The sequence below is a fragment of the Danio rerio genome, chromosome 10, assembly GCF_049306965.1.
Source record: "Danio rerio strain Tuebingen ecotype United States chromosome 10, GRCz12tu, whole genome shotgun sequence".
In the NCBI taxonomy this organism is placed as follows: Eukaryota; Metazoa; Chordata; class Actinopteri; order Cypriniformes; family Danionidae; genus Danio; species Danio rerio.
The window spans coordinates 36,696,417-36,721,109 of NC_133185.1; the positions used below are offsets into that span (position 1 = coordinate 36,696,417).

At 34.1% G+C, this 24,693-nt stretch overlaps 1 protein-coding gene across 3 annotated transcripts in view; it reads left to right on the top strand.

Annotated features, from left to right (window-relative positions):
* The window catches only part of esama (endothelial cell adhesion molecule a), a 90,259-nt gene that overhangs the window by 54,683 nt on the left and 10,883 nt on the right, over positions 1-24,693 (top strand). For 2 of the 3 annotated variants that reach the window (XM_073914259.1, NM_001115066.2), the window contains exons 2-5: positions 13,135-13,283; positions 19,415-19,616; positions 21,526-21,681; positions 22,229-22,351. In XM_073914259.1, the coding sequence (XP_073770360.1) occupies positions 13,135-13,283; positions 19,415-19,616; positions 21,526-21,681; positions 22,229-22,351 (630 nt within the window). Of the gene's footprint in view, positions 1-11,951; positions 12,392-13,134; positions 13,284-19,414; positions 19,617-21,525; positions 21,682-22,228; positions 22,352-24,693 lie in introns of those variants that run through there. The other variant, XM_073914260.1, reaches the window with a different exon arrangement.

Genomic DNA, 24,693 nt, shown 5'->3' on the forward strand with positions numbered 1-24,693 from the left:
ATTACTGCTTCAATTAACCTTGAGCCGTTCAGCCTCACTAAAGTCAATCCTAGACACTTCTATCAGTCGCTTTCATCATCACAACCCAACACACACACACACACACACACACAGATATTGTGGCTTACACGCAATCTAGCTTCAGCAATTAAACTAATGACTCACAAATATTTCTCAAATGAGCCAAACAGAGTCACAGTTTGATAGAGCTGATGCTCTCGATCCGCTTTCAAGCATTGTCTGTAATTATGAAGAGATAGAGAGAGGAGAAGAGGAGATTGGAAAAAGAAGCACCAACAGAGAAGAAAGTCAAAATGAGACAAGGGAATTGTAAGACATTCCTTGTCAGATAAGAAGTTAATTCTTCTTTTTTCAGATGAAAAAGGTCACAGAAAGCAACCTTCAATGGTTTCTGCAACAATTTAGGATATTCAAATTTATATAAAACAAGATTTAAAACAATAATAATATTGTGTTTAATAACCTACACACATGTTGAGTTATTCATGTAACTTTTGTGTTGTTGGTGATGGATTATTGATTTCTGAATTTTTCTACTTAAATTGCTGGTTTTAATAAGCTTAATGGGTTCATTAGCACATGACACCAATGTATGCTGTTGTTGGTTGTATGCGCATAACAAACTGACTAGGATTTGGTGGAGGAAAATAATTTTGAAACTATATTTTCAAAACGACATAGCTTTTTTGGAATTACCAAATGTTTTATGACCACATACACGTTTTCACTGTGTGATGGTCCATGCCAGATGCCTCCCAGCCCAGAGAAGTTGATGGCAGAGTTTTAGAGTTTTAGATAGAGTTTTAACTGGCATTTGTGGATGTAACTATATATTGTGTGGTACTTGACAAAGGTTTGCCTAATAAGTCCTGAGCCATTGTGTGATATGACTTAGGCTGCATTTACACTGCAGATCTTAAAGGTCAATTCAGATTTTGTGACTGTATCTGATTTATTTATTTTTTTGTTGACCTGCTTACATGATCTTTTAAAAGTGACTCGTATTCAATTGTCTGCTTTTACACAGCGCAAAGGCACAATGAAAAAAAAAAAAGAGTGGGTGCTGACTGACAGCTGATAATAAAAGAAGGCTCTTTTCGCCGTTTCTATATTTAATCGATTTGCTGGGTTTCATTAAAAAAAAAAATTAATTTGACAGATTGTTTTACTATAGTTTATGACAGAAAAGTTCTCATTTGGCCACCTTCTTTTAATCTAGGCATTTTAAAACCAGTAGAGATTTTAATGTAATGTCCATGGCGTGATTTATGTACGTGATGTATGCAACAGATCTTTATTAATTTTATATTGGTTACATGGCAGATGTTGTGCTTTTTCTCTCTCTCGTTAACATACCTAAATACTTGTGCTAGCAAGCTTTTTTTATTCCTTGTGTATGAGAGTAAAGGTTTGCGTTTCTGCTGAAATTCTGAAACGAAAGCGTCACACATTGATAGGTAACAATCTGATCTACCTGCTTCCACTGCAGACACAGATCCGATTCATATTGGAGACATTTCCACATATGAACAAGGCCTGAATTTGAGTAAATCGTAATTCATGTTATTTTTTTTTTCCTGCTAACATGTACATCGGTCGCTGTGCCACATGAGAGAAAAAAAAAACGGAAACGAGTCACTTGAACCATGCAGTGTAAATGCAGCCTTATTGATGAATGATGATTCTTGATGTAGCACAGCCTGACGGATCGGAGATCACGATTGTTAAGCTTATGCCCGTCCTTTACACGTGAAAATTTTTCGAGATACCTTAAATCTTTTAATTATGTTTAAGGGGAAGTACCCAAATTTTTGGATACTTGGAACATTGTTTTTAAACATTTAAATAATGTTCTCACTTATTTGTTGGCAAATATGATCCTCGGCCCCTCTTTGCTCTTTAAGGACTAGACTTTTCTTTGATGCTGCTTTTGTACCAATCATAATTACAATCACCTGTCGACATCACCTGTTTCAAATCAATTCATTATTTAACCAGTTTACCTGATTACGCGCCCTAAATTGCTCCTGTCCCATTCCATTTTTTTGAGGAAAGGATGTATCCTCTCAAATGACATTAAGTTAATGAGGCAAAACATGAAATATTTTGTTCAGTTTGTCTGCAATGAAATACAAGTCAAAGTAAATTTGGAAATCCCTTCTTTCTTTTTTTTTATTTAGTGTTTTCCATAATAACCCAAATTTTCTGATTTGAGGTTGCACAAAAGTGTACTTCTACATAGGCAAACATTGTCATTTGTTCATAAATCAAGATCACAACATTTTTTGACAATTAATCATACACCTCTACCAACTTTTACTCACCTTTAAAATTCTGACCCAGACATCGTGATTTTCCCCTGAAGGCACACACAAAAAAACCTCTCTAATTTATCCAAAGCATTCCTCACGAAACCACTACGTAAATGTTTTATCAGTAACATGAAAGCAAGCCATCAGTCCAACTCTTTTCAGATCTCCAGTTCATTTACAGTACTTACATCTCCACCCTGGCCTTCAGCTCTCCACGTCATCTGATTAGATTTGTCAGTTTCAGATTGCTCATTTTCTCAGAGCATCTGTAATCTTTTTAGTGTAAAAAAAAATCCTTCAGTCTCAGATCTCACTGAAGACACAAATAAGGAATGCTTTAACTGTGACTTTGCAGTGTAGATAGAATAGAGTAGGGAAATTATGGCCTCCACCCAACACTCAACATCCACGCAAACCGACAGATGCATCAAAGTCCTTTCCTGAACTCACTATCAGAGCCAACTTCTGAAAAATAAATAACATTCTTCCTGCAATTAAAAGCATTAACATCTCTCCATATCTCAGTCATGCACATAAATGTACGCAAGGGACAAACTTATTGTGCTTGAATGACCGTGTTCGTGTCATTGTGAATCACGTTATCCATGATTCCCTTAAGAAGGTTAGGTAACGCTTTATTCCGATGGTCCCCTTTGGCTTTTGTTGACTATAAGTAATTTGGCAAAGCATGTCAACTTATTCTTGTAACTCTATTAACTAGCTGTCTACAAACACTTAAATGAGAGTAAGTTAATATTTAGTCGCTTATACTCAACAGAATGTCTAGTATTCATTGAAGTCAACATGACTTTGTGAATTCATGATGACTTTAAATGAATTGTTTTACTCTGGCTTTGCACAGCACAATTATCAAGAGTCTTGATTTCTGTTAGCGCAGCACTTTAGAATAATGGGGTTATCTCAGAAATTATGCTATTTTTGGTTTTATGTATTTCAGAATACAGATGCAGTGCATTTAAGCATTCTTTAATAACCTACTGAAGCACATATAACAAATAACAGATCAATTATATGATTTATAAATATATGGTTATTTCTCAGGCTAGATGAGTAAAATTGTATGAAGATAGGTCTGCATATTTCATGACTTTAGCATTGACTTTATACATTTCCACATCGTATGTTAAGTAGGCATTATTATTGTTGACAAGGAACCACAATTTGGAATGGATCTATATTATTATTTGTTTATTAATTGCAAAGTGTAACCATTGTAGAATTAAAGTTTATAATTCAACATAGGCTCATACTGAAAACGTAACCTTACGGGTTTATACATTTCTGGAGATTGCAAATTATGTAGCCAGAGCTACATACGGCTACGTTTAATCTTAAAATGAATGCTACGTAGCGGTATGATGCCGTTTCTTTTCTGGCTTACCAGCTGACCCCTTACCTCCGCATGGACAGTTTTCCGTCGACATTTGGGTAAAGGGAACGGGGTGGGCGGGACAATCGGTGCTTTTTAAAGCTGCGGTCACACTAGAGTTTGTGTGTGCGAAATTCTGTCATATGGCGCTGTGAAAAGGGGCGGGATTAAACAAGATGATTAGACATTAAAAAAGCGAGCGATTTGTTCCATGTTTTAAATTTCTGTCCAGAGAGGTCATGTTTTGATCCTCGATTGGTCTCACGCAGTTAAGTGATGCTATTTTGCATGTCAGAGTTCGCCAAGTTTGAACTTTGCACCGCAGCAACCTGCAAAACTTAACGCATGACCCTGCGTTTCCGGCCTGATGCATTTGCATGCATATAAATGGAAGTCTATAGGGAGAAAAATCAAGTGTGACCGCAGCTTTAAACACTATTGGTTAGGTTTAGGGAAGGGGGTGGGTGGGGTTATCGATCGGTCGATCAGTCAGTCAGTCAGTCAACAGCGGCCTCTGGTGGATTTACGAGAGTAGAGCAGGTGTGAAGTGCACTTTCGCTCTGGTAAATTCGCAAAAACAAAATCTGCAAAAAGATGTAGCTCCTGGGATGTATTTGGTGCTCTCCAGAAATGTATATAGAGGTACGTAATCAGAATTGCTTGAGTTTTTTTAGGTTTTTTTATCTGTTTTATTTACTCACATATAAAGTGAGTTTAAAGCATTCAGGCACAAAAAACAATAACATTTGTAGCTTTAAAAAAGGTCAATTACATTACATTTATGTATTTCACTAAAAGTGTAATTTGACATGAGATTTTATTTTGTTGTACGACTAGGACTTTCCAGAAAATTATCAAGCACTATTTTTTATCCTTCATTTGTATGTTTTTTTATTATTTTTTTTTGTCTATTTTGTAGTTAATTGGAGCTAGTTTATAAAAATCCAGATGCGCTTACCTACAAAATCTCCCCAACCATTCTATTTTTGCAAATGGTTGTTTAAGCCATCTAGTGAAATACAGGGTGGACCATTTATATAGATACACCTTAATAAAAATGGGAATGGTTGGTGATATTAACTTCCTGTTTGTGGCACATTAGTATATGTGAGGGGGCTTGTAAATAACTCATGAAAGAATAAAGTTACGTTTAAAACCAAGCACACCATTGTTTTCTTGTGAAATTCCTGAAAAGTTTATTAAGGTGTATCCATATTAGCTTACCCAAATCACCAACAGCACATGTCTTTGGACTGTGAGGGAAACCGGAGAACCCGGAGGAAACCCACGCCAACATGGGAAGAAGATGCTAATTCCACACAGAAATTCCGACTGACGCAGCCGAGGCTCGAACCAGGAACCTTCTTGCAACGCTACCCACTACGCCACCTTGTTGCCCTCATATAGCCACAGAAGATTTAAATTAAATTTAAATCTTTTGCTTGTCTTCAACAGTATTATTTTAAAGTATTATATCATTATTATTATTAAGTTTACAGTGTCACAGAAGTCATTCGTATGTGATAAATTGGTGTTCAAGAAACGTTTCTTTTATTGTCAATGCTGAAACAGCTAATTTTGGTTAATATATTTTAATGGAAAGTTTAAAAGTAAAAATTATTAGTTAACTAAGAATAATAATACTGAAGTCCTTTTATTAGCCTACTTGAATAAAACCAACATTGACGTTCTAATAAACAAAATAAATAAATTACAATAATATACTAAATATGCCAACATTACTGCTATCCACATAGATTTTGGTTGATGACGCCTCATCACATCTCCAGCGGCATGACAGGAGCGAAATTAATTCAAGTCACATGTAGCTTTAATTGACGATCTTTCCATCTCCACTCCATTCTCCAGACTCCAGCATATATTATTCAGATCAGACCTGTGGGGATGATGTGAGCAGATTTATAACTCCCCCCTCATCTCTTTTAGTCTTACTTCGCTCTCCATCCATTATAAAGAGGATTTCCGAAGAATCCAAAGTCCACATTAAGTATTTGACTTTCACATGATCTGCTTTTTCTCCTTCTGAGTGTTCTTCTCATTCCTTCATACTTTTCTAAACGTCTCAACCGAACAACGAAAGCACATTTGCAAAACAGCTAAACATTTATGCATGTGAATGTGAAGTTTGGAGGACAATAATGGCAGAAATCATTTGCAGGCTCATTAGGCTGATGGGATTGGGAAGGTGTTTGAATGTTTTGTCATTAGGAGCTGAATCTGAAGATGTTGTGATGTTTGTATGCGCAAAGGTTCAGAAATCCTCTTTGTCCTTTTTTCTTTTGGTTATTTTTACAGCAGTGGCCGATATGATTACAAAATATTTATCAAAAACGTTTTCTGTCGATATTGTTACTTATCATAATAATTTTTTTTAAGTTTAGTGTAACATTTTTCCCCACATGAAATGTTTTTTCATCTTTTGCTATAATTTTATTAAGTAATATATATTTTTGTTAATATTTTAAATTTTAGAACATGCTGACTATTTATTGGAAATCTTTTATGGAAAAAACATTTGAACTATTTGACTTATTTTTCCCAATTGATATCCTTTTTTCTTTTCTGAAATATGTTTATGTGTATAAATTATCATTGTAATTTTTGTCAGTTCAAAAAATCTTATCTATTTATTGGAAATCATCCACTTCACATTACTTATTTTTCTCAGTTATTATTACTTACTTATTATTACTATTATTATTACTATTATTATTATTATTATTATTATTGTCATTTCTTCTACTTCTACATATTTGAAATAATATTTACATATTTTTTTAATATATAAACTTTTTAAAAATCTTTTTTGAAGTATGTTTATTCTGTATGTACATATTGTTGATACCATTTTTGAAAGTTTGAATATTTCAAAAATCTTGTCTATTTATTGGAAATCATGAAACTAACAAACAATCTTCTTCTTCTTTGGCCTTTGTCCCGTATGGTTGCAGGGTCCATATGATAACGACTTTTTGTTTTATTTTACAAATTCCGGCTGGCCTGTCGTCTGGGCCTGTCACCCTCATACACTCATACACTACAGACAATTTAGCCTACCCAATTCACCTGCAGCATGTCTTTGGAATGTGGGGGAAACCGGAGCACCCACCGGAGCACCCACACTTCTGTGACACGAACGCAGTGAGAACATGCAAACTCCTCACAGAAATGCCAACTGAGCCGAGGTTCGAACCAGTGACCCAGCAACCTTCTTGTATATATGTATATATATATATATATATATATATATATATACACAGCAGTGGTAGTGCAGTTGCCTCACAGCAAGAAGATTGCTGGGTCGCTGGTTCAAGCCTCGGCTCAGTTGGCCTTTCTGTGTGAAGTTTGGCTAAATTGGCCGTAGTCTATGTGTGTGTATTCAAGAGTGTATAGGTGTTTCCCAGTGTGGGGTTGCAGCTGGAAAGGCATCCACCGTGTAAAACATTGGCTGAATAAGTTGGCAGTTCATTCCGCTGTGGCGACCCCTGTTTAATAAATGGACTAAGACGAAAAGAAAATTAATAAATTAATGAATGAACATTTGTTGGACAACGTTCTCCGTGCATTTACTGCTGAGGATACTGACCTGACCTTTGTTTGTAATTATTATTATTAGTATTAGTATAAGTATTACTGTTTTATTTAATGTATTAAATTATAATAATTTTTGATAGGGCAAGTAAGAAATCTTTTCCAATTGGGATATTAAAAAAGAACCTTAGTGTTTAGCCCTGTGTAAATCTAAAATTCATTTAGAATGGTCTTAGAAATGTCTTATAGTTTTAAATTTAACTTGGTGAAACCTGCAGAAACCCTGTTTATGTTATCCTCAAATATTTTATTTATTATTAAAATGCAAAGATGCACTTGGTAACATTAGTTCAAGTCAACAAGTAATGAACTACTGTATTTTCATTACCTCATGAACCAAATAAACACTGTAATACACTGTCAAAAATATGACTGGAAGCACATTTTGAGGTAATACTTTTTCTCAAATTAGTGCCAAATTCCACAACATCCTGTGCTCTAATTCTATTTCAGTGACTGGACTCTGTGTTTCTATTATTTGACTTGATTTGGTCACTAATTAGTGTGCACTTAACATCACACTGGACATGACATCACATCTTGACGCTTTCCTCCTGTGGCAGCAAGTAAATATTTCAGTGTTTGTTTGAGGTTATTCTTCCAATCAGCGAGTTTAATTGGAGAATTTAAACACTGCTAAGATCCTTACTTGGATCTGACAGCTTGTGTTTTCAAAAGAGAGGGAAACACTCCCAAAAGTGCTCTGATTAATGAGACACAGGTTCCCTACTGAGCTGCTTGATTCATCTCCTATTGAAGCTTTAGTAGAGAAACAGGGATGAGGAGCAGACTTGGGAATGCTGGCTGGTGCAGATTAAACAGCCCAAACACATTTTGTTAGACTTAAATATTTGTCATTGAGGTGAAGTACTATTTTATTCAACTTTTTTTGTATCATAACTTAACTATATTTAATATTATTTATTTGTAATAATTATTAACTAATCAAACATTATTTTATTTTATTGTAAAAAAAAAATCCCAAGTGGCGTTGAAGTGAATCCAAGTGAGTTTAGTATTTTGCTGCCCTCTACTGAGCAGTTGTGGACAATTTCAGAGGTCAAATTATTTTTCTCACTCCATGGATAACATGTTTTTTTTTTGTCTTTAAGCATTACTTTTTAAGCTGCTTAAGGCTTAACATGCTTTGTGTGTGTATCCTTGCATGCAGATTATTGAAAGCATTTGAGAAGTTTTTGTTATGATGAATAAACACTGTTAGTTGTCAAACCTAGAAAGCTGGAATTGGGTATTTAAGCATTTCATTTGTTAATCAGAATCAGAAAGAGCTTTATTGCCAGGTATATTCACTCATACGAGGAATTTGTTTTCGTGGCAGAGCTTCTACATTGCAACAGAATTACAGACACATGAAACGGATAATAAATATATTTTAAAAATAGAAGTAAGTAGTGTATGCAAATGTACAAATTGACAAGTGTATGTACAGGTATATTACTATACAACATTATATGTGCAGCTGTAATGTGCAAATGATCATGTAAAGTATGTTGTTAAATATGTGTATAAAAAAAGTGTATAGCAGGTCGGGATGTTTGTTTCATAATTATTATCATCAAGTGTTCATGAGATGGATTGCCTGAGGAAAGGCAAAGGCTGTTCTGGTGCACAGTGCTCTGTATCAATGACCAGAAGGTAACAGTTCAAAGAGGCCAAGTGCTGGCTGTGAGGGGTCCAGAGTGATTTTGGCAGCCCTTCTGCTCGCTCTGGATAAGTATAGCTCTTGGGGAGTAGGGTGGGTTGTACTAGTGATTCGCTCAGCAGTCCGAATTATTTGACGTAGTCTTCGGAGGTCAGATTTGGAATTGAATTGAACGTGAAGTCATTCACATGTTTATATTTGATTTGATTTGATTTATTTATTTTCGAACAAAAATATCATACAGAAAATATCATTAACAAAAAGAAATACATTTCAACATGGTCGAAAATGGAGCAGGATGAAGCATAAGCTTATTATTCTCCCACCCCACATTACCACATACATCATTCGTTTATTACTTAAATTTATTTATTCTTTTACTCATCTCTTCTTTTTACATGAAACATATTTGATCCTTGTGGCATCTTTGACAAATAATATGTTTGATTGCATTTGTACCTTTTCATTTTGTAACATAGACCCAAAGAAAAAAAAAGAAAAAAAATGTATTACTGCAAGTAGAAAAAAGAAAAAACAACAACAACAACAACATAGTACTGCAAATAGCCATTAATTAAAATTTCTTCATACTTTTCTCTTTTTATCCTTTTTTAAATCACCTTCATCATTATATTCCTTTATTAATATATATTTATACAGTTTTTTAAAAATTGATTAATATCCTGACGTTGTTTTAGTCTGATCTAGACTGTTCCATAGTTTTACACCACGTACAGACATACACACACTTTTTAAAGTTGTTCTTGTTTTCAACCTCCTAAAATTTAGTTCTTCTCTCAGATTATACCCCCCTTGTCGTTCTTCAAAAAACTTTTGTATACATTTCGGAAGTAGTTTATTCCTAGCTTTAAACATAAATTGTGCTGTTTTAAACTTAACCAAATCATTGAACTATTTTTAATTTAAAAAAATAAAGGATTTGTATGCTGCAAATACCCCACATTTTCTATTAGTCAAATTACTTTACATATGGATCGTAAATTAGATTTATATTTATTCCCCTAAATTTCAACGCAATAAATCATGTATGGCAACAAAAGTGTGTTATATAATATATACATTGATTTATTATATCACTATCAAAAGAAGTATATATATTCACTTTCAATCAATTTTATCTATTCATACTTTTAGTTTTGTTTAAAATTAAATAGATTTAATTTGACCCAAAACATTTAAATTCTAGTGTACTGTATGTGTGTGCGTATGTTATCAATAGGCCCACACGGAATCTGCACACGCAGATTTCCGCAGATTTTTAGCCCATCAATAATTCTGTTTATTTACTTGAGTAAATGTGTGTAAATCTATATTAATTCAGTTTTTAAATTAATAACAGTAATATTATTGACTAAAATAAAAATCTTCATCTGATTTGTGTACAATGCAGTTTGTAGAGTAATATTTTCTATCTTTTAGTAGATATATTATATTAAAGACTTGCTTTTTTTTCCATATAAAGTGAATCTAATTGGATTTGCATTTTAAACATTAAATAAAAGTTAAAAAGGTTTTACTTTTTTATTTCATATATTAAGGTTTTAGTTATGATACTCCCAAAATAATTCAGCAGAAATCCGCAGATTTTTACCAAAATTCTCCACAGAAATAGCAAAAAACGTCCGCAGATTTTGTCTGGCCCTATCAATAATGCTTTTACATCAAAATTGCAGTGTAGTGAAATTGCAATAAATACATAAATAAATATTTAGTTTTGATAGTTGCAATTATTTGAGATGATAATGATATTTTTGGAGTGTAGTTGTCAATTAATTGCAAGTTAATCACATAAACAAAAACCAGTCACTGATTATCTTCTTTAATAAAATAGTTGTGTAAATTTAGCTAAATTAACAAAATGTAAATTAATATTTTTACTTAATTAAAAAAGCCATATGGGTCTATCCATTTATGATTCCAAGTTATAATAAATATATAAATCAATAAAATAAATATTATAAGTTGAAAAAGACAGTTTAAGGGTTGCTTAGTTGTTAAATAACAGTGAAAGTACCACAAACCACTTTAAAAATATTGGGTTATTCATTCATTCATTTTTCTTCAGCTTAGTTTCTAATTTATCAGAGGTCGCTACAGCAGAATGAACTGCCAACTATTCTGGCATATGTTTAACGCAGCATTTTATCAGCCGCAATCCAGTGTTGGGAAACACACACACACTCTCAGATTTAGATGCACACACATACACTAAGGCCAATTTACTTCATCAAATTCACCTATAGTGCATGTCTATGTGTAACGGAGGCCAACTAGTAAGTGCTTTGCAGGTAAACTTCTCTCCTCTGGTGCTCTAGTGACAGATGCTAGAGGTCACAGTCTTTAGCCTCGTTGTTAGAGCAATCAATTGTCATGCAGAAGGTCGCCGGTTCGATCCCAGCTCAGAGCAGGTTGTGTGCAGCAGGACCGGCAGGGTTACAATACATATGGACTGTGGGGGAAACCGGAGCACCCAGAGGAAACCCACGTGAACACTAGGAGAACATGCAAACTCCACACAGAAATGCCAACTGACCCAGCTGAGACTCAAACCAGTGACCTTGCTTTAAGTGCTAACCACTGAGCCACCATGCTGCCCATCTCTGTTTATAAATAATCTTAATTTAATTGTGCAAGTTACAGCCCAAATGGAGCCAGTTCATTTCATCTGTGGCCTTTTGGTTTCTTTCAATGCCTAAAAACATTGGTGAGAGGAAAACTAACACACCGGATTAATATTTATATTTGTCTTCTTTTGATAAACAATACAACTGACACTGTGTTTGAAAAAAATCTGGAAGGGATCCAACCCTAAAATCTGCTTTCCCCTTTGACCCAAGAGATCAAATGTTGATCAAGATTTTTTCCATGAAAGCAGATTAATTCCTTTATACATTCATAATGCGACTCAGTGTTTGATCCTCCTGTCCCACATACAGTATAGGCTAAATTTCTGATTTGACCGGCTTTATTCACCGATTGTCAATGCAAGCAATTACACCATCTATCATTGCTCATTTGTAATCGGGCTAAAGACAAGCCAGCCCAACATAAAGCAGAGGAAAATGTCCAATTCTAGTTGAGGATTAGAGCTTTTACACTTCAGGGAGGGGAATTGGACGTACACATAGCATCGAGGCTCTCACTCATACCTTTCGCTAATCCGAAAACAAGATGTTCGCCAGTTACGTCATCTATTTTTTTCGAAGTCCTAATGACAGAGGATTTGAAAAGCAGATTCACTTTTAAGAATCGTTGTGTGAGGTTTGTATTGCTTTCTCCGAAAGCCGAGTCGAAGTGTTTTGGACAAACTGGAGGAACAGGAGAACAAACGGGACGGCTGGATTCAGCTTCTGTACCTCCAGCTGGGGGAGTGTAAGTTGTTTCACGGCTTTTAACTTAAGTTTAAGGCTTTTTAAGGAGTGAATCTGGATTTGTGGTCTGTGATTTTTCACAAAAATAGGTGATTTTTGCTGCTTGGTCAAACTGCTTATTTAAAAAGAGCTGAAAGAATACAGTTCTTAAGTTTTTTTCTGGGACAACTTAATTGTTTTATGTTCAGTCCATTTATGTCCGTTACGTTAACTTAATCGATTTGTGTTGGGACAACATGAATGGCTTTAGTGGAACCTTTTTTTTTTTTTTTTTAGAGTGTAATGGTTTAATACAGGTGTACAGGTTACGTGTCGATTTTGTTGCCTATATTTTTTGTCTTTGCAGGTGATCTAACCAACATTGAATATTTTTTTAGGAAATATGTTTCTTAAGATGAAAGGCAGCTTAGTGGAGCAGTGTGTAGCACGACTTACAGCAAGAATGTCACTGGTTTGAGCTGGGTCAGTTGGCATTTCTGTGCAGAGTTTGCATGTTCTTCCCGTGTTTGCGTGGGTTTCCTTCAGGTGCTCCAGTTTCCCCCACAGTCCAAAGAATAAGCTAAATTGGCCATAGTGTATGTGTGTGAATGCAAGAGTGTATGAGTGTTTCCCAGTGTTGGGTTGCAGCTGGAAGGGCATCCACTGCGTAAAGCACATGGTCTTTCAGTCAGCGAGTTTAATGTCAGTATTTAGTGTTTGGAGGGTTTTAATCAGATTTTTGTGTTTGTTTTTTTCTCTGTGCAGGTGAGCTGGCCCAACTTGTGTTGCCTTATGAAAATGTGGATGTGATCCAAGGGAAGATGGTGGTGCTGCAGGCGTCATATTCGAGTACGGACTTTCAGAAAAACACAGTCGTCTGGAACTACATGCAGTCTGCTACCAGCACTGAAATGGTGATTGCCTTTTACTGTTTATTACTATATATTTGCAAAGTGTAAATTTGTATGTGGCAGTGACAGCCCAGCAGTGTAACATGCACAAATGTACACAAATAAGTTCTGCTTTTTAATATAATACATTTTATTAACTCATAACACACTTTATTTTTCTCAGATTATTTGATAAATGCTCTTTAAAATGATAATTTGTTTAGAAAATATAAATTAATTATGCTTGATTTGAATTAAACTGCCACACTGCTGAACAAATTTAAATAATACCTAATAAATAAGAATTTTGTGTAAAATTAAATATTGCTATGTATGAACTTATAAAAAAAAGTACAAATTGCTTATTATTAGCATTATAATTTGAGTCTTTAGTAACTAATAAGCAATTTATTAATTATTAGTACTAAATAATTGCAAAGGGTATTTGGGGTTGAAGGAAAAAAATTATTATGAATTAATTTAATGTTTTTTTGGTGGAGTAGTTGAGACATGCAGTGTTATAAAATACAGTGATATCACTTCAAATATGCATCAGGTAATTTTATGGATTAATTAAGCAGCTATAGTTTTTATCAATAATAGTCTATTAGTTTTATTGGTATGTTTTCAGTTTCAAATTTGAATTTAATTTAATTGTGTTGTCTTTCTGTTATTTGGAGTTCCCCGTTATGTTTTTATAGTCACAGATCAGACCCTTTTTCGGATCAGTCAAAAAGGGGAGGAAACAAATGTCATTTGCTTTCCATTTGTTACAAAAACATTTAAAATTATTTAAATATTAAAAATAAAATTAAGAAATAGTCTGCTCAGCTGAATAAAATTAAATAATAAAATATTCAGTGCTGGGAAAAATTATTGTGAAAATCGTTGTAAAAACAATGATAACGCTGATAACACTAAATGCAAGGCTTAATTTGCACCTCATTTTACCAATCCCCCTCTTCACCCTCCTCCCTCATCCGCTGTTCACTTTCAGTTTGTTCCGCGACTCCCCAACCCTCTTTTTGCTGCTAAAACCAACCCCCGCCCCAGCTCTTAACTTACGTCCACGACACCCCTCTGCTATCCCACCACCCACCCCGTTCTCCACTTTCATGCGCGACACCTCTACATACTCGGGTAGCATGCTGGATCTGTTACCGCGATCTGTTCTGGGACCTCGCAATTCACAAATTAAGCACTGGCTAAATGTATACGTCTAACAGTATAATTTGTACAACCCATATGGATTTTTAGTCTCATTTACAATAAATGACTCGGTTATTCACTCAAAAAAACATAATCTTTTATTGCTAGATGGATCATTTTTGAAGAATTATTCAGTGTCATATTTTTGATGGCTGGTTGTCGCCACCTATTGGTTAAATAATGTAATGGCTGCCTACAACTTTCATTTTTGAGCATCAATTTAAATGCATATGACAGTGATTTACCATAAACAATCACCATCATTTATAATTTGTTGTGTGGGTGTTGAGATCCCGATCTTGCATTAGTGCAGGCTAATCAAGACTACTTCTGTCATCATTATATTTAACAGGAAATCCCCAGTCTTGCTTTGATGCACGTGATTTGAATTACCCGAGAGGCGATCTCTCTGCAATCTTTACAAATTTAGGATTAATTCACAAGTTTAAAAAAATGTATTAATGCGGGTCACGTCTGTTCTGAACCGTAAGTCTTGATGCGAACAAACCGTATAGCTTCATAGTAATAACTTTTCAGAGGAAATATCCGAAAAAAATTTAAATGCATGTATTTCTCTATTGATAATAATCATAATACAAACTTTATGAAGTAATATAATTCATTAACTAGGCATGTTGTGGTTGATAATCAATGCGGTATCCTGTGTGGTGTGCATTTTATTTGACCTCATCATCAATCAGATTTCATAAATATCTGAAAATTATTTGAATGATTCATAGTGCTATCTGTCTTTAGGGTGGATCTCACTGATGTAATATAACGGTCACTCTCAGAGGTCAAGAGTGCGCACAGAATAAACCCTCTTCTCATGATCACAAGCTTTTCTCACGTGAAGCCAAAGGATTCAGCGTAGATTTATAATGAAATCCGATAATGTCATGTAGGAGCAAATTAGATTTGGAAGCAGTATTATCCATGGGACTGTAGTCATTCATGAGTTTTGTGCAGACGCCAGAAAGTTTAACACCATCTGTGCATGTTAGGATTTGGATTATGAATTTATCATTGTGAATTATTATTAATATTATTTTTAAAAGGTGTCAAAAGCTCCTAAATTATTATAGCACATCCCAAAGGTGCTCTTTTTGGGGACTGTGGAGGGAATTTAAGAATATTGAAATCATTGTTATGTTTAGACATATGCTGATAATCAATATAGTGTGAAAATGAACATGCACAATATTGATATAAATGTGAATAATTATTCTTTATTTTAACTTTTACAGAAGTATTCAGATTGTATTTGCAGTTGTGTAAAGAAAATTTAACAAATTTATCACAACCATTTTGATTTGTATATAGCAAATATGCACATTTCCAATATTTTAATCATTATATAAATATCATATATCATAATAACGCACAGCCCTGTTGGAGTTTATATCAATCAATACTGTAAAGTTGGAATTCTGAAGCTCCACTTTGTCATTTTGTATGTAAATGTAAACTTTTTATACATTTTCTCCACTTTCTATGTCATTTCTAGTGAGAAGTAAGTGTTGTAGTGAGCAAATATTAGTAACACTTTAATTAAAGTGCTAATTTTCACTATTAAATAGTGGCTTATTATTAAGATATTGGCTGTTTATTTGTACTTATACTTGTACATATTCTGTGTGATCTTATTCTACCTCTATCTATCTATTCTACACTACCTGACTAAAGTCTTATCGTCCATCCCAGTTTTAAGAGCAGCAAATAATAATTTGACTTCTAGTTGATCATTTGGAAAAGTGGCAGAAGGTAGATTTTTTAAATGAATCATCTGTTGAACTGCATCCCAGTCATCACAAATACTGCAGAAGACCTATTGGAACCCACATAGACCCAAGATTCTCACAGAAATCAGTCAAGTTTAGAAAAATCATGGTGAAAAATCATACAGTCAGTATGGGGCATGCGAGAGATCTGCCGTGCGAATGGCAACATCAACAGCCTGAGGTATCAAGACATTTGTGGTGCCCATTACATTACAAACCACAGGAGAGGGCAAATTCTTCAGCAGGATAGCACTCCTTCTCATACTTCAGTATCCAGAGTCCTCCAAGAACGCTTTCTTTGCCATTCCAGATGACTTTATTGACTAGTGATTTGAGTCATTGCAGAGATGTATGGATGCAGTCCTCCAAGCTCTTGGGAGTCATAAACAATATTCATTATTTTTCCACTGCACCATGACTTTATATTCTGTACTGTACAATATTTATGTTAATTGACAAGACTTTTGTCTAAGCAAAGTCAGACTTTACTGTCCAAACTAAATAATTAAAAATCAAGGCATGATCATATTTTATTTTGCTAAAATAAGCGTAATCTAGAGGCCTTTGCCTTTCATATAAATCACTTTTGATACCAAATGATCAACTAGAAGTCAAGTTATTATTTGTTGTTCCTAAAACTTGGATAGGCAACAAGACTTTTGTCATTTAGTGTATCTCTAATCCAATACCTAAACCCAACAACTGTCTCATTATTAAGCAAACAAAATAGAAATTTATTGAGCTAAATCACTCATATACTTATGTTTAGTCATTTTTAAAGATGTTAATAAAACTGAACCTGAAAGATCCTGAGAGAAAAGTTCATTTTAGAAGAAAATTTCAGATCGCACTTAAGAGGTGTTTACACCAGAATTTTTCAATTGCAGCTTAAAATAAAGTGTGACCCAAACATTCCATTATTTATCAAGAAAACTCTCCATTGTCTCCATGAGTAAGTCAACATGCTTTCTAAGAAACCTTTCTAAAAATGGGAAACAGCCTATGTATTTTTAATTAAGTCTAGAATGGATGCCCAGATGTATGGTTTGTCATCACAGAATCACATTTTATTTTATAATATTTATCATCTATTTCATATTGCCTGCAAGCTTAGAAAATCTTATTTTAAGAGCTAGTATAATACTGTGATTGAAAAAGTCCACTCTTGGCAGCAATTGTCTTTCATTTTGCATCATCACATGGTATCTCATTACTCTGTAAGAAAGCATTATCTGCAGATTGCAAAAATCCTCTATCCTGCGTTTTCTTCAGTTGAGATTAACTGAAGGATCAACTGATTTGAGTCTTTTAGACCTGTCCGCTGAGAAATCCAGTCCCCGCTGACAGATTAATGACCTTAAATCACTCACTTTTCTTTTTGTTTTTAACTGTATCTTTGCAGTACTTTAAAAAATACTCTTTTCTTTTTAATGTATTATATATTTTGGCCCCATAAGTAGGATTTGTTGTTGTAAATTTCTAATATGCAGAACAATTCCAGGATTATGGATGTGATATTTGCAGTAAAAACTTGAAACTTAAATCCACAGAAAATGTACAGTATGTGTACAGTGTATTGAAACACTTGTTTATATTTTTCAAAACAACCAACCACTGAGTTAAGGAATCAAAAATATCAAACTGTAAACATGTTTTATATTTTAATTGAGGGAAATAAGCGTGCATTATGGATGTGACCAAAGAAGTATGCAAATTTACAGCACAGTAATATGTAGACATTAAACTGCACAACACAAAATAAACAATGCTAATCAATAGGATAAGAGTTGTCTCTATATAACGACAATTTTTTTTAATTTTAATTTTACATTTTTTGCCTTTTATGAGGCATTTTTCATTTCAAGGTTGACATTTGGATGGAATTGCTCTGCTGCTTAACATTTGATGAATATTACTTAATAACTTTATTACTTATTAGGCCCACATAGAATTTGCACGCACAGAAATCAGCAGATTTTTAGCCCATCGAGTCTATATATTTGCTTGTGTAAATCTGTATAAATGTATATTTATCCAATCATTCATTAATTTATTCATTTTCTTTTCAGCTTAGTCCCTTTATTAATCTAAAGACAATTTAGCCTACCCAATTCACCTGTACCACATGTCTTTGGACTTTTGGGGGAAACCGGAGCACCCAGAAGAAACCCACGCGAACGCAGATTTATATTTAATTAGTTTTTAAATTACTAATTTTCTTTTCGGCTTAGTCCCTAATCTGGGATCGCCACAGGGGAATGAACCGCCAATTTATCCAGCATATATTTTACGCAGCGAATGCCCTTCCAGCTGCAACAAATCACTGGGAGATGATCACATGGGGAGAACTTGCAAACTCCACACAGAAACACCAACTGACCCAGCCAAGGCTTGAACCAGTGACCTTCTTGCTGTGAGGTCGAACATGCTACCCACTGCGCCACCATGCAACCTTTATGAAAATTTTCATATATACTATACAATTCAATACAGTACAGTTCAATACAGTTTGTAAAGGAATATTCTCTGTCTTTTAGTAGATATATTATATGTGAAACTTGCTTTGTTTACCCAAAAAGTGTATCTAATTGGATTTGATTTGTAAACATTAAAGAAAAGTTGATAAGGTACTGTATTATTTTTTTTATTTCATATATTAAGTTTTAGTTTTTATCCTCCCCAAATCATTACGTACAAATCAACAGATTTTTTTACAAAATAGCAGAAATAGATAAATACGTCCACAGATTCTGTCTGGCTGGTCTTAATACTTAATGAAAACTAGTCTAATAAAACATTTCTTGAGCACTAAATCAGCAAACCAGAATTATTTCTGAATGATATAAAAGAAGTCAGCATTTACATCAGTGAAAGAAATAACATTGAAATGTATTTTTAAATTATTTTACTGTTTTAACTAATCAATAAATGACTCTTTCATAGTTTATTATATACTGTAAATACATCTAAATTTTAAATATTTTTTTAAAGATATTTTTCTACTATAATTGTGATTGTCAAATTTCTTAATATTTATGTGGAAACCATGATACGCTTTTAATTGCATATTAATACCTATTTGTTGGTAAATCTCACCAAGCTTGTTTTTAAATATTTCTTCCTCATTTATTTATAATTGTGATCTCTCTCTCTGTCTTTCTTCAGATCATCTCATTCGTCAATGGAGACTTCAGCCATGGCACCTCACAGTTTGCTGGTCGAGTTGGTTTTTTCCACAATATGCCCAACACCAACCTGTCCCTGTACATTAACAACACCAAAGTATCAGACTCAGGGCGGTACGTGTGCCAGGTCATGATCCCCGGGGCCTCAGGACTCACTGGAACACTAAACCTTAATGTTAAAGGTGAATGCTCACTGCCACACTGTGCCAAACAACTGCAAAGTCATAAAACACACATTCTTCAGATGCATAAATGCACTTCATCACATAATCTACTTTTAGATCTGTTTTTGGTTAGTTAGAGCTAGTTTTGGAAGTAACAAATGTATTTTACAATCAAATTAACTCTATGAAGTGTTAAATAAACTGAAGTGAGCAACTGGTTGTTAAAGACATATTGGAAGACTTTTTCATGTGATGATATTAGAAATAACATGGAAAATGGTACATTATAAGTTTTTTATAAGTGACTGAATAATGTTGCCAGTTCATGCTAGAAAAAACACAGCAAGAAGTCACAAGGATCATAGTACAAATGTTGAATTATTAATGTTGCCAGATCATACTAGCAAAAAAAAAAAAAAAAAAAAACTATAAGAAATTATGTAAACTAGGTTTAATTGACTTTTTTGTGTTGCTAGGGATTTTAAAAAAATAATTAATTAAATTATTGAGTTACACATGTTGCTTATTTGTGTTGCCAAATCATGCTAGCTAAAACAGCAAGAAATCAAAGAATGGGTTACGAGTCTTGGCACATTCATGTTGCCAGATCTTATTAGCAAAAAATAAATATATAAAAAAATAAAAATCAACAACAATAAGAAATTAGGTAAACTTGGTTTGATTGACTCTTTTATTTTGCTAGACATTTAAAAACAATGATTTAATTACATTTATGAGGTGCATTTTAAATTGTTTGTGTTGCCAAATCATGCTAAATAAAACAGCAAGAAATTAAAGAATAGGGGCAAGAGTCTTCATACATTCATGTTGCCAGATCATACCAGCAAAAAAACAAAAAAAAAAAAACAATAAGAAATTATGTAAACTAGGTAGGCACTTTTATTTTGCTAGACATTTAAAAAAAAAACTGTAAATAATTAATTTAAGGGGTACACTTAAATGTTTGATTAACCTTTTTATGTTGCTAGGTGTTTTAAAAACTGTAATTAATTAAATTGAGGTACACTTGTTCACTTATTTGTGTTGCCAAATGATACTATATAAAACAGCAAGAAATCAAAGAATAGGGGTACGAGTCTTGATATATTCATGTTGCCAGATCATACTAGGAAAAAAAACAATAAGAAATTAGGTAAACTAGGTTTGATTAACCCTTTTATGTTGCTAGGTGTTTTAAAAACTATAATTAATTAAATTGAGGTACACTTGTTGACTTTTTTGTGTTGCCAAATCATGTAGATAAAACAGCAAGAAATCAAAGTATAGGGGTATGAGTCTTGACACATTCATGTTGCCAGATCATACTAGAAAAGCCAACAGGAAATCACAGTCAACCAACAGTTATTTGTGTTGCCAGATTTGGTAGAACAGCACAAAACCATAGGGGAAGGAGTATGAGTGTTGACTAATTTGTGTTGCCAAATAACCCTAGAATAAATCATTCCCTTGATAAAGTGGAGCATACTTTACAATACATTTCCCTAATGGGGAAGTGCTTAGGGCATGATGGGAAGTGTGTCTAAAAGTGAAGTGGAAGGCAGTGAGTCTAAACTCATCCATGTTTCCAGATCATGCTACAGGGGAAAAAACAACAACACTTTAATTTCTCCAGAAAATGTATTGCTTTATAAAGCAAATACAAAAAAAGCTTATAATAGTTGTACGTGGCAACACTTCTATAAAAAGAATATGATGACTTTGTTGAATGTGGCCAAATTAAAATTGTATAACGTAACAATTTACTGAAAGCATTTAGCCAAAAATGGATATCAAGTATACAGAAAGAGAAAGTTTGGATAGAAAGTGTCAATCATTTCAATGTGGGTGTCCTAAAACATTACAATCTGGATGTTAATATGATCATGAATACACATGCATACAATATGACCCATTCTGTCTCTTTCAGTACCTCCTTCTATACCGGTGTGTAAGGTTAAAGAAAAGCCTGTCCTTAAAGCAAACATTACTCTTTCCTGTAACTCCAATGAGGGTAAACCGGCCCCCAAATACAAGTGGATCAAAACCAGCCCCACATCAGAGGTCTTCTTCTCTCCTGCATTGAGTGAGTCTGTCTACTTTTATGTCTACTTAATTTTTCACCCAAATTAAAATGCACTCACCTTATTGTAATGTTGTAATGCATGGGGATTTTTATATCATACAGTTATATATGAAAAACACACTAAAACATTATATTAGCCATGTGACTTCAGATTTGGAATACAGCACTGGCCAATTTATGATGTCTTAAAACAAGTCCTTTCTGAAAATTTCAATTGAAAAAAACAAAAACAAAATAATAAATTCCTGCTTAAAACAAAAGTGAATAAAGTGATGTGTGTTTTGAACGGCATGAATGTGAGTAAATGATTTTAGGATTTTCATCTTTGCCTCGACTAACTAATCCTTTAAGCATGACGGGGAAACAGTTTGAGCCGAGATTAAACTTTAAAACCATATATTTGTCGACCATTATGTAATTTTAGAGTCATCAGTGGAATTATCAGCTACTGTTACCCTCTGATCTCTGTTTAATATTAAAAAAATGCGTTGTTATTTGTATTAGCGTGTAAGTTTGACTTTAACTTCACGCTTTGGTGTTATTGCAGATGAAACGGCAGGAACTTTAAAACTGAACAACCTAAGCAGTAACATGTCAGGGAAATATGTGTGCACTTCAACCAACTCTGCAGGAGAGGAGACCTGCTACATCAACCTGGAGGTCATCACATGTATGTACTGTTTTTTTATCATTACACTTCTGTCAAAACTCTGTCATGCTAACAACTTTCTAAACAGGTTAGAAACATGCTAAAAACAATTTTAAACATGTTAGCGATTTGTTAAACATACTAGCAACCTGTTAAAAAATTGTAGCCACACTAACAATATGCTAGCAAAAGATCCTTACTTGATTCTGATTGGTCAGTTATTCCATGAACTAATAAAAATATAGGCTCATCCAGGTACTTCGAATTATCTTTATTATATTTATATGCTTATCTTTCACACTGTTGTACTTGGCTGTTTGTCGCCATCTGGTGACTGTAAAATAACCATGTAGGTTAGTGTTGCTCATCGTTCATGCTGTTGTTCTTGGTGGTTTGTCGCCATCTTGTGCCTGAAAAATAAGCATGTAGGTTAGTGTAGGCCGCTTTTTTGTTTCTGTCAGCTTTGCTTAACTAAGGAGCTAAAAATTATTACAGCTCAGATCAATGTTTTGTGTTAAAAACATGTTAAAGATGGAGGGACGAGTATCTGCTGGAGCTAAACTTTCACACTCTATTGCTACACTCTAAAGCGGCCTGCTCCACAACCACCTCTCAGCCCACCCGGAAGAGCCCTCAGACTTTTGCCACACAGCCAGGGCCCAAACAACGCTCCATCCTCAGCTGGTGAACAAAACAACTCTCAGTGGTGTGCGTCAGGGGCCTGCTTACATAACAGTAGCCTATCTTTATCAAATGTTTACAGAACAAGCAGGAACCCAGTGTGCCTGTAGCTTTCTTCGCAGATATGTGTTGTATTACGTGACAAAAAACTGAAGAGTTCTTCAGGCCGTATAGCAAATCTTTCAAATCTGGTGTCGATTAAATGTAAATCTAAGACTACTGTAGGGAAAACAGCTAAAACTGTTAAGTTAGCACTTTTAAACATCAGATCACTCATCAAAAAGTCACTTTTAGTCAATGATTTTATCAGCACAAATTGCCTTGATTTTATGCTTTTAAATGAAACTTGGCTAGATGACAGTTGTAGCGCAGCGGTCCTGAATGAAACGGCTCCTTTAAACTTTGATTTTTGAGTGTTTGCAGAGCTAATAGGAGAGGTGGAGGCATCGCTGCCCTGTTTAAAGATGTCTATGAGTATAAACAAGTGTCATTTGGTGACTATTTGTCCTTTGAATATCTGAGTATAGCACTGAAGGGTGCTCCCCGCATTTTACTGATCATTTTCTACAGACCTCCAAAATATTCTCCAACTTTTTTTGATGATTTTACAGAGCTGGTATCAATTGTAACCTCTGAATTGGACTATTTTAGTATTGCTGAAGATTTTAATATTCACATTGATAATCCAGAAATCAATGCTGTAAAAGAACTGATGCCTGTTTTGAACACTTTTAATCTGTTCAAGGAACCACACACAATAGGTGTTGAGAAATAAATGAGAAATAAATACCATGTCCATTTCAAAGTTATACATAGAGCATACATAGCTCCTTATAAGAGATTTAAAATGAAACTGCAGTCTCACTACAGCTGTCATATCTGTAACACTGTATCCTCAGGTAATTTTCTTCATATGTTTTGGGAATGTCCAATTGTTGTCGACCTTTGGTCTCATGTAATTTCTGTTTTGTCCTTTTTTTACTACAAGTTGATTATGTGTCTAATTCAGGTTTATGTCTTCTCAATGATGATACTAATTTCTGTACAAGTACACTAAAGAAGAGAATGTTGTTTGCTGGTTTTACAGCTGCAAAGAAGGCAATAATACAAAATTGGTTTTCTCCGCACATGTGCAAAAACATTTTGGATTCATAGCCCCCTTAAAATAGTGACTTGTGAAGCTACAATAGCACAAATTAATAATGCTAGACCTAGTACCATTCATCCATGGCAATGATTTTCTTCCAGCATTTTGGACAATATAAAGGAATGACCATGTAAAGTTTTTTTTTTTCTCTCTTCTTTCAGATTGAAAATTGTTGATATGTCTGTTGCTCCCCCTCCCCTGTTTGTTTGTTTGTTTGTTTGTTTGTTTGTTTGTTTGTTTGTTTGTTTGTTTGTTTGTTTGTTTGTTTGTTTGTTTGTTTGAATGTCTTTTATTTTGTTATTCTAAAGTCAATAAAACGTTGATCACACACACACAAAAAAGAAATAAATACCCCATATGGTCAGTTGGCATTTCTATGTGGTGTTTGCATGTTCTCCCTGTGTTCGCGTGGGTTTCCTCCGAGTGATCTGGTTTTTCCCACAAGTCCAAAGACATGTGGTACAGGGGAATTGGGTAGGCTAAATCTACCATAGTGTATGTGTGTGAATGAGTGTGTGTGGATGTTTCCCAGTGA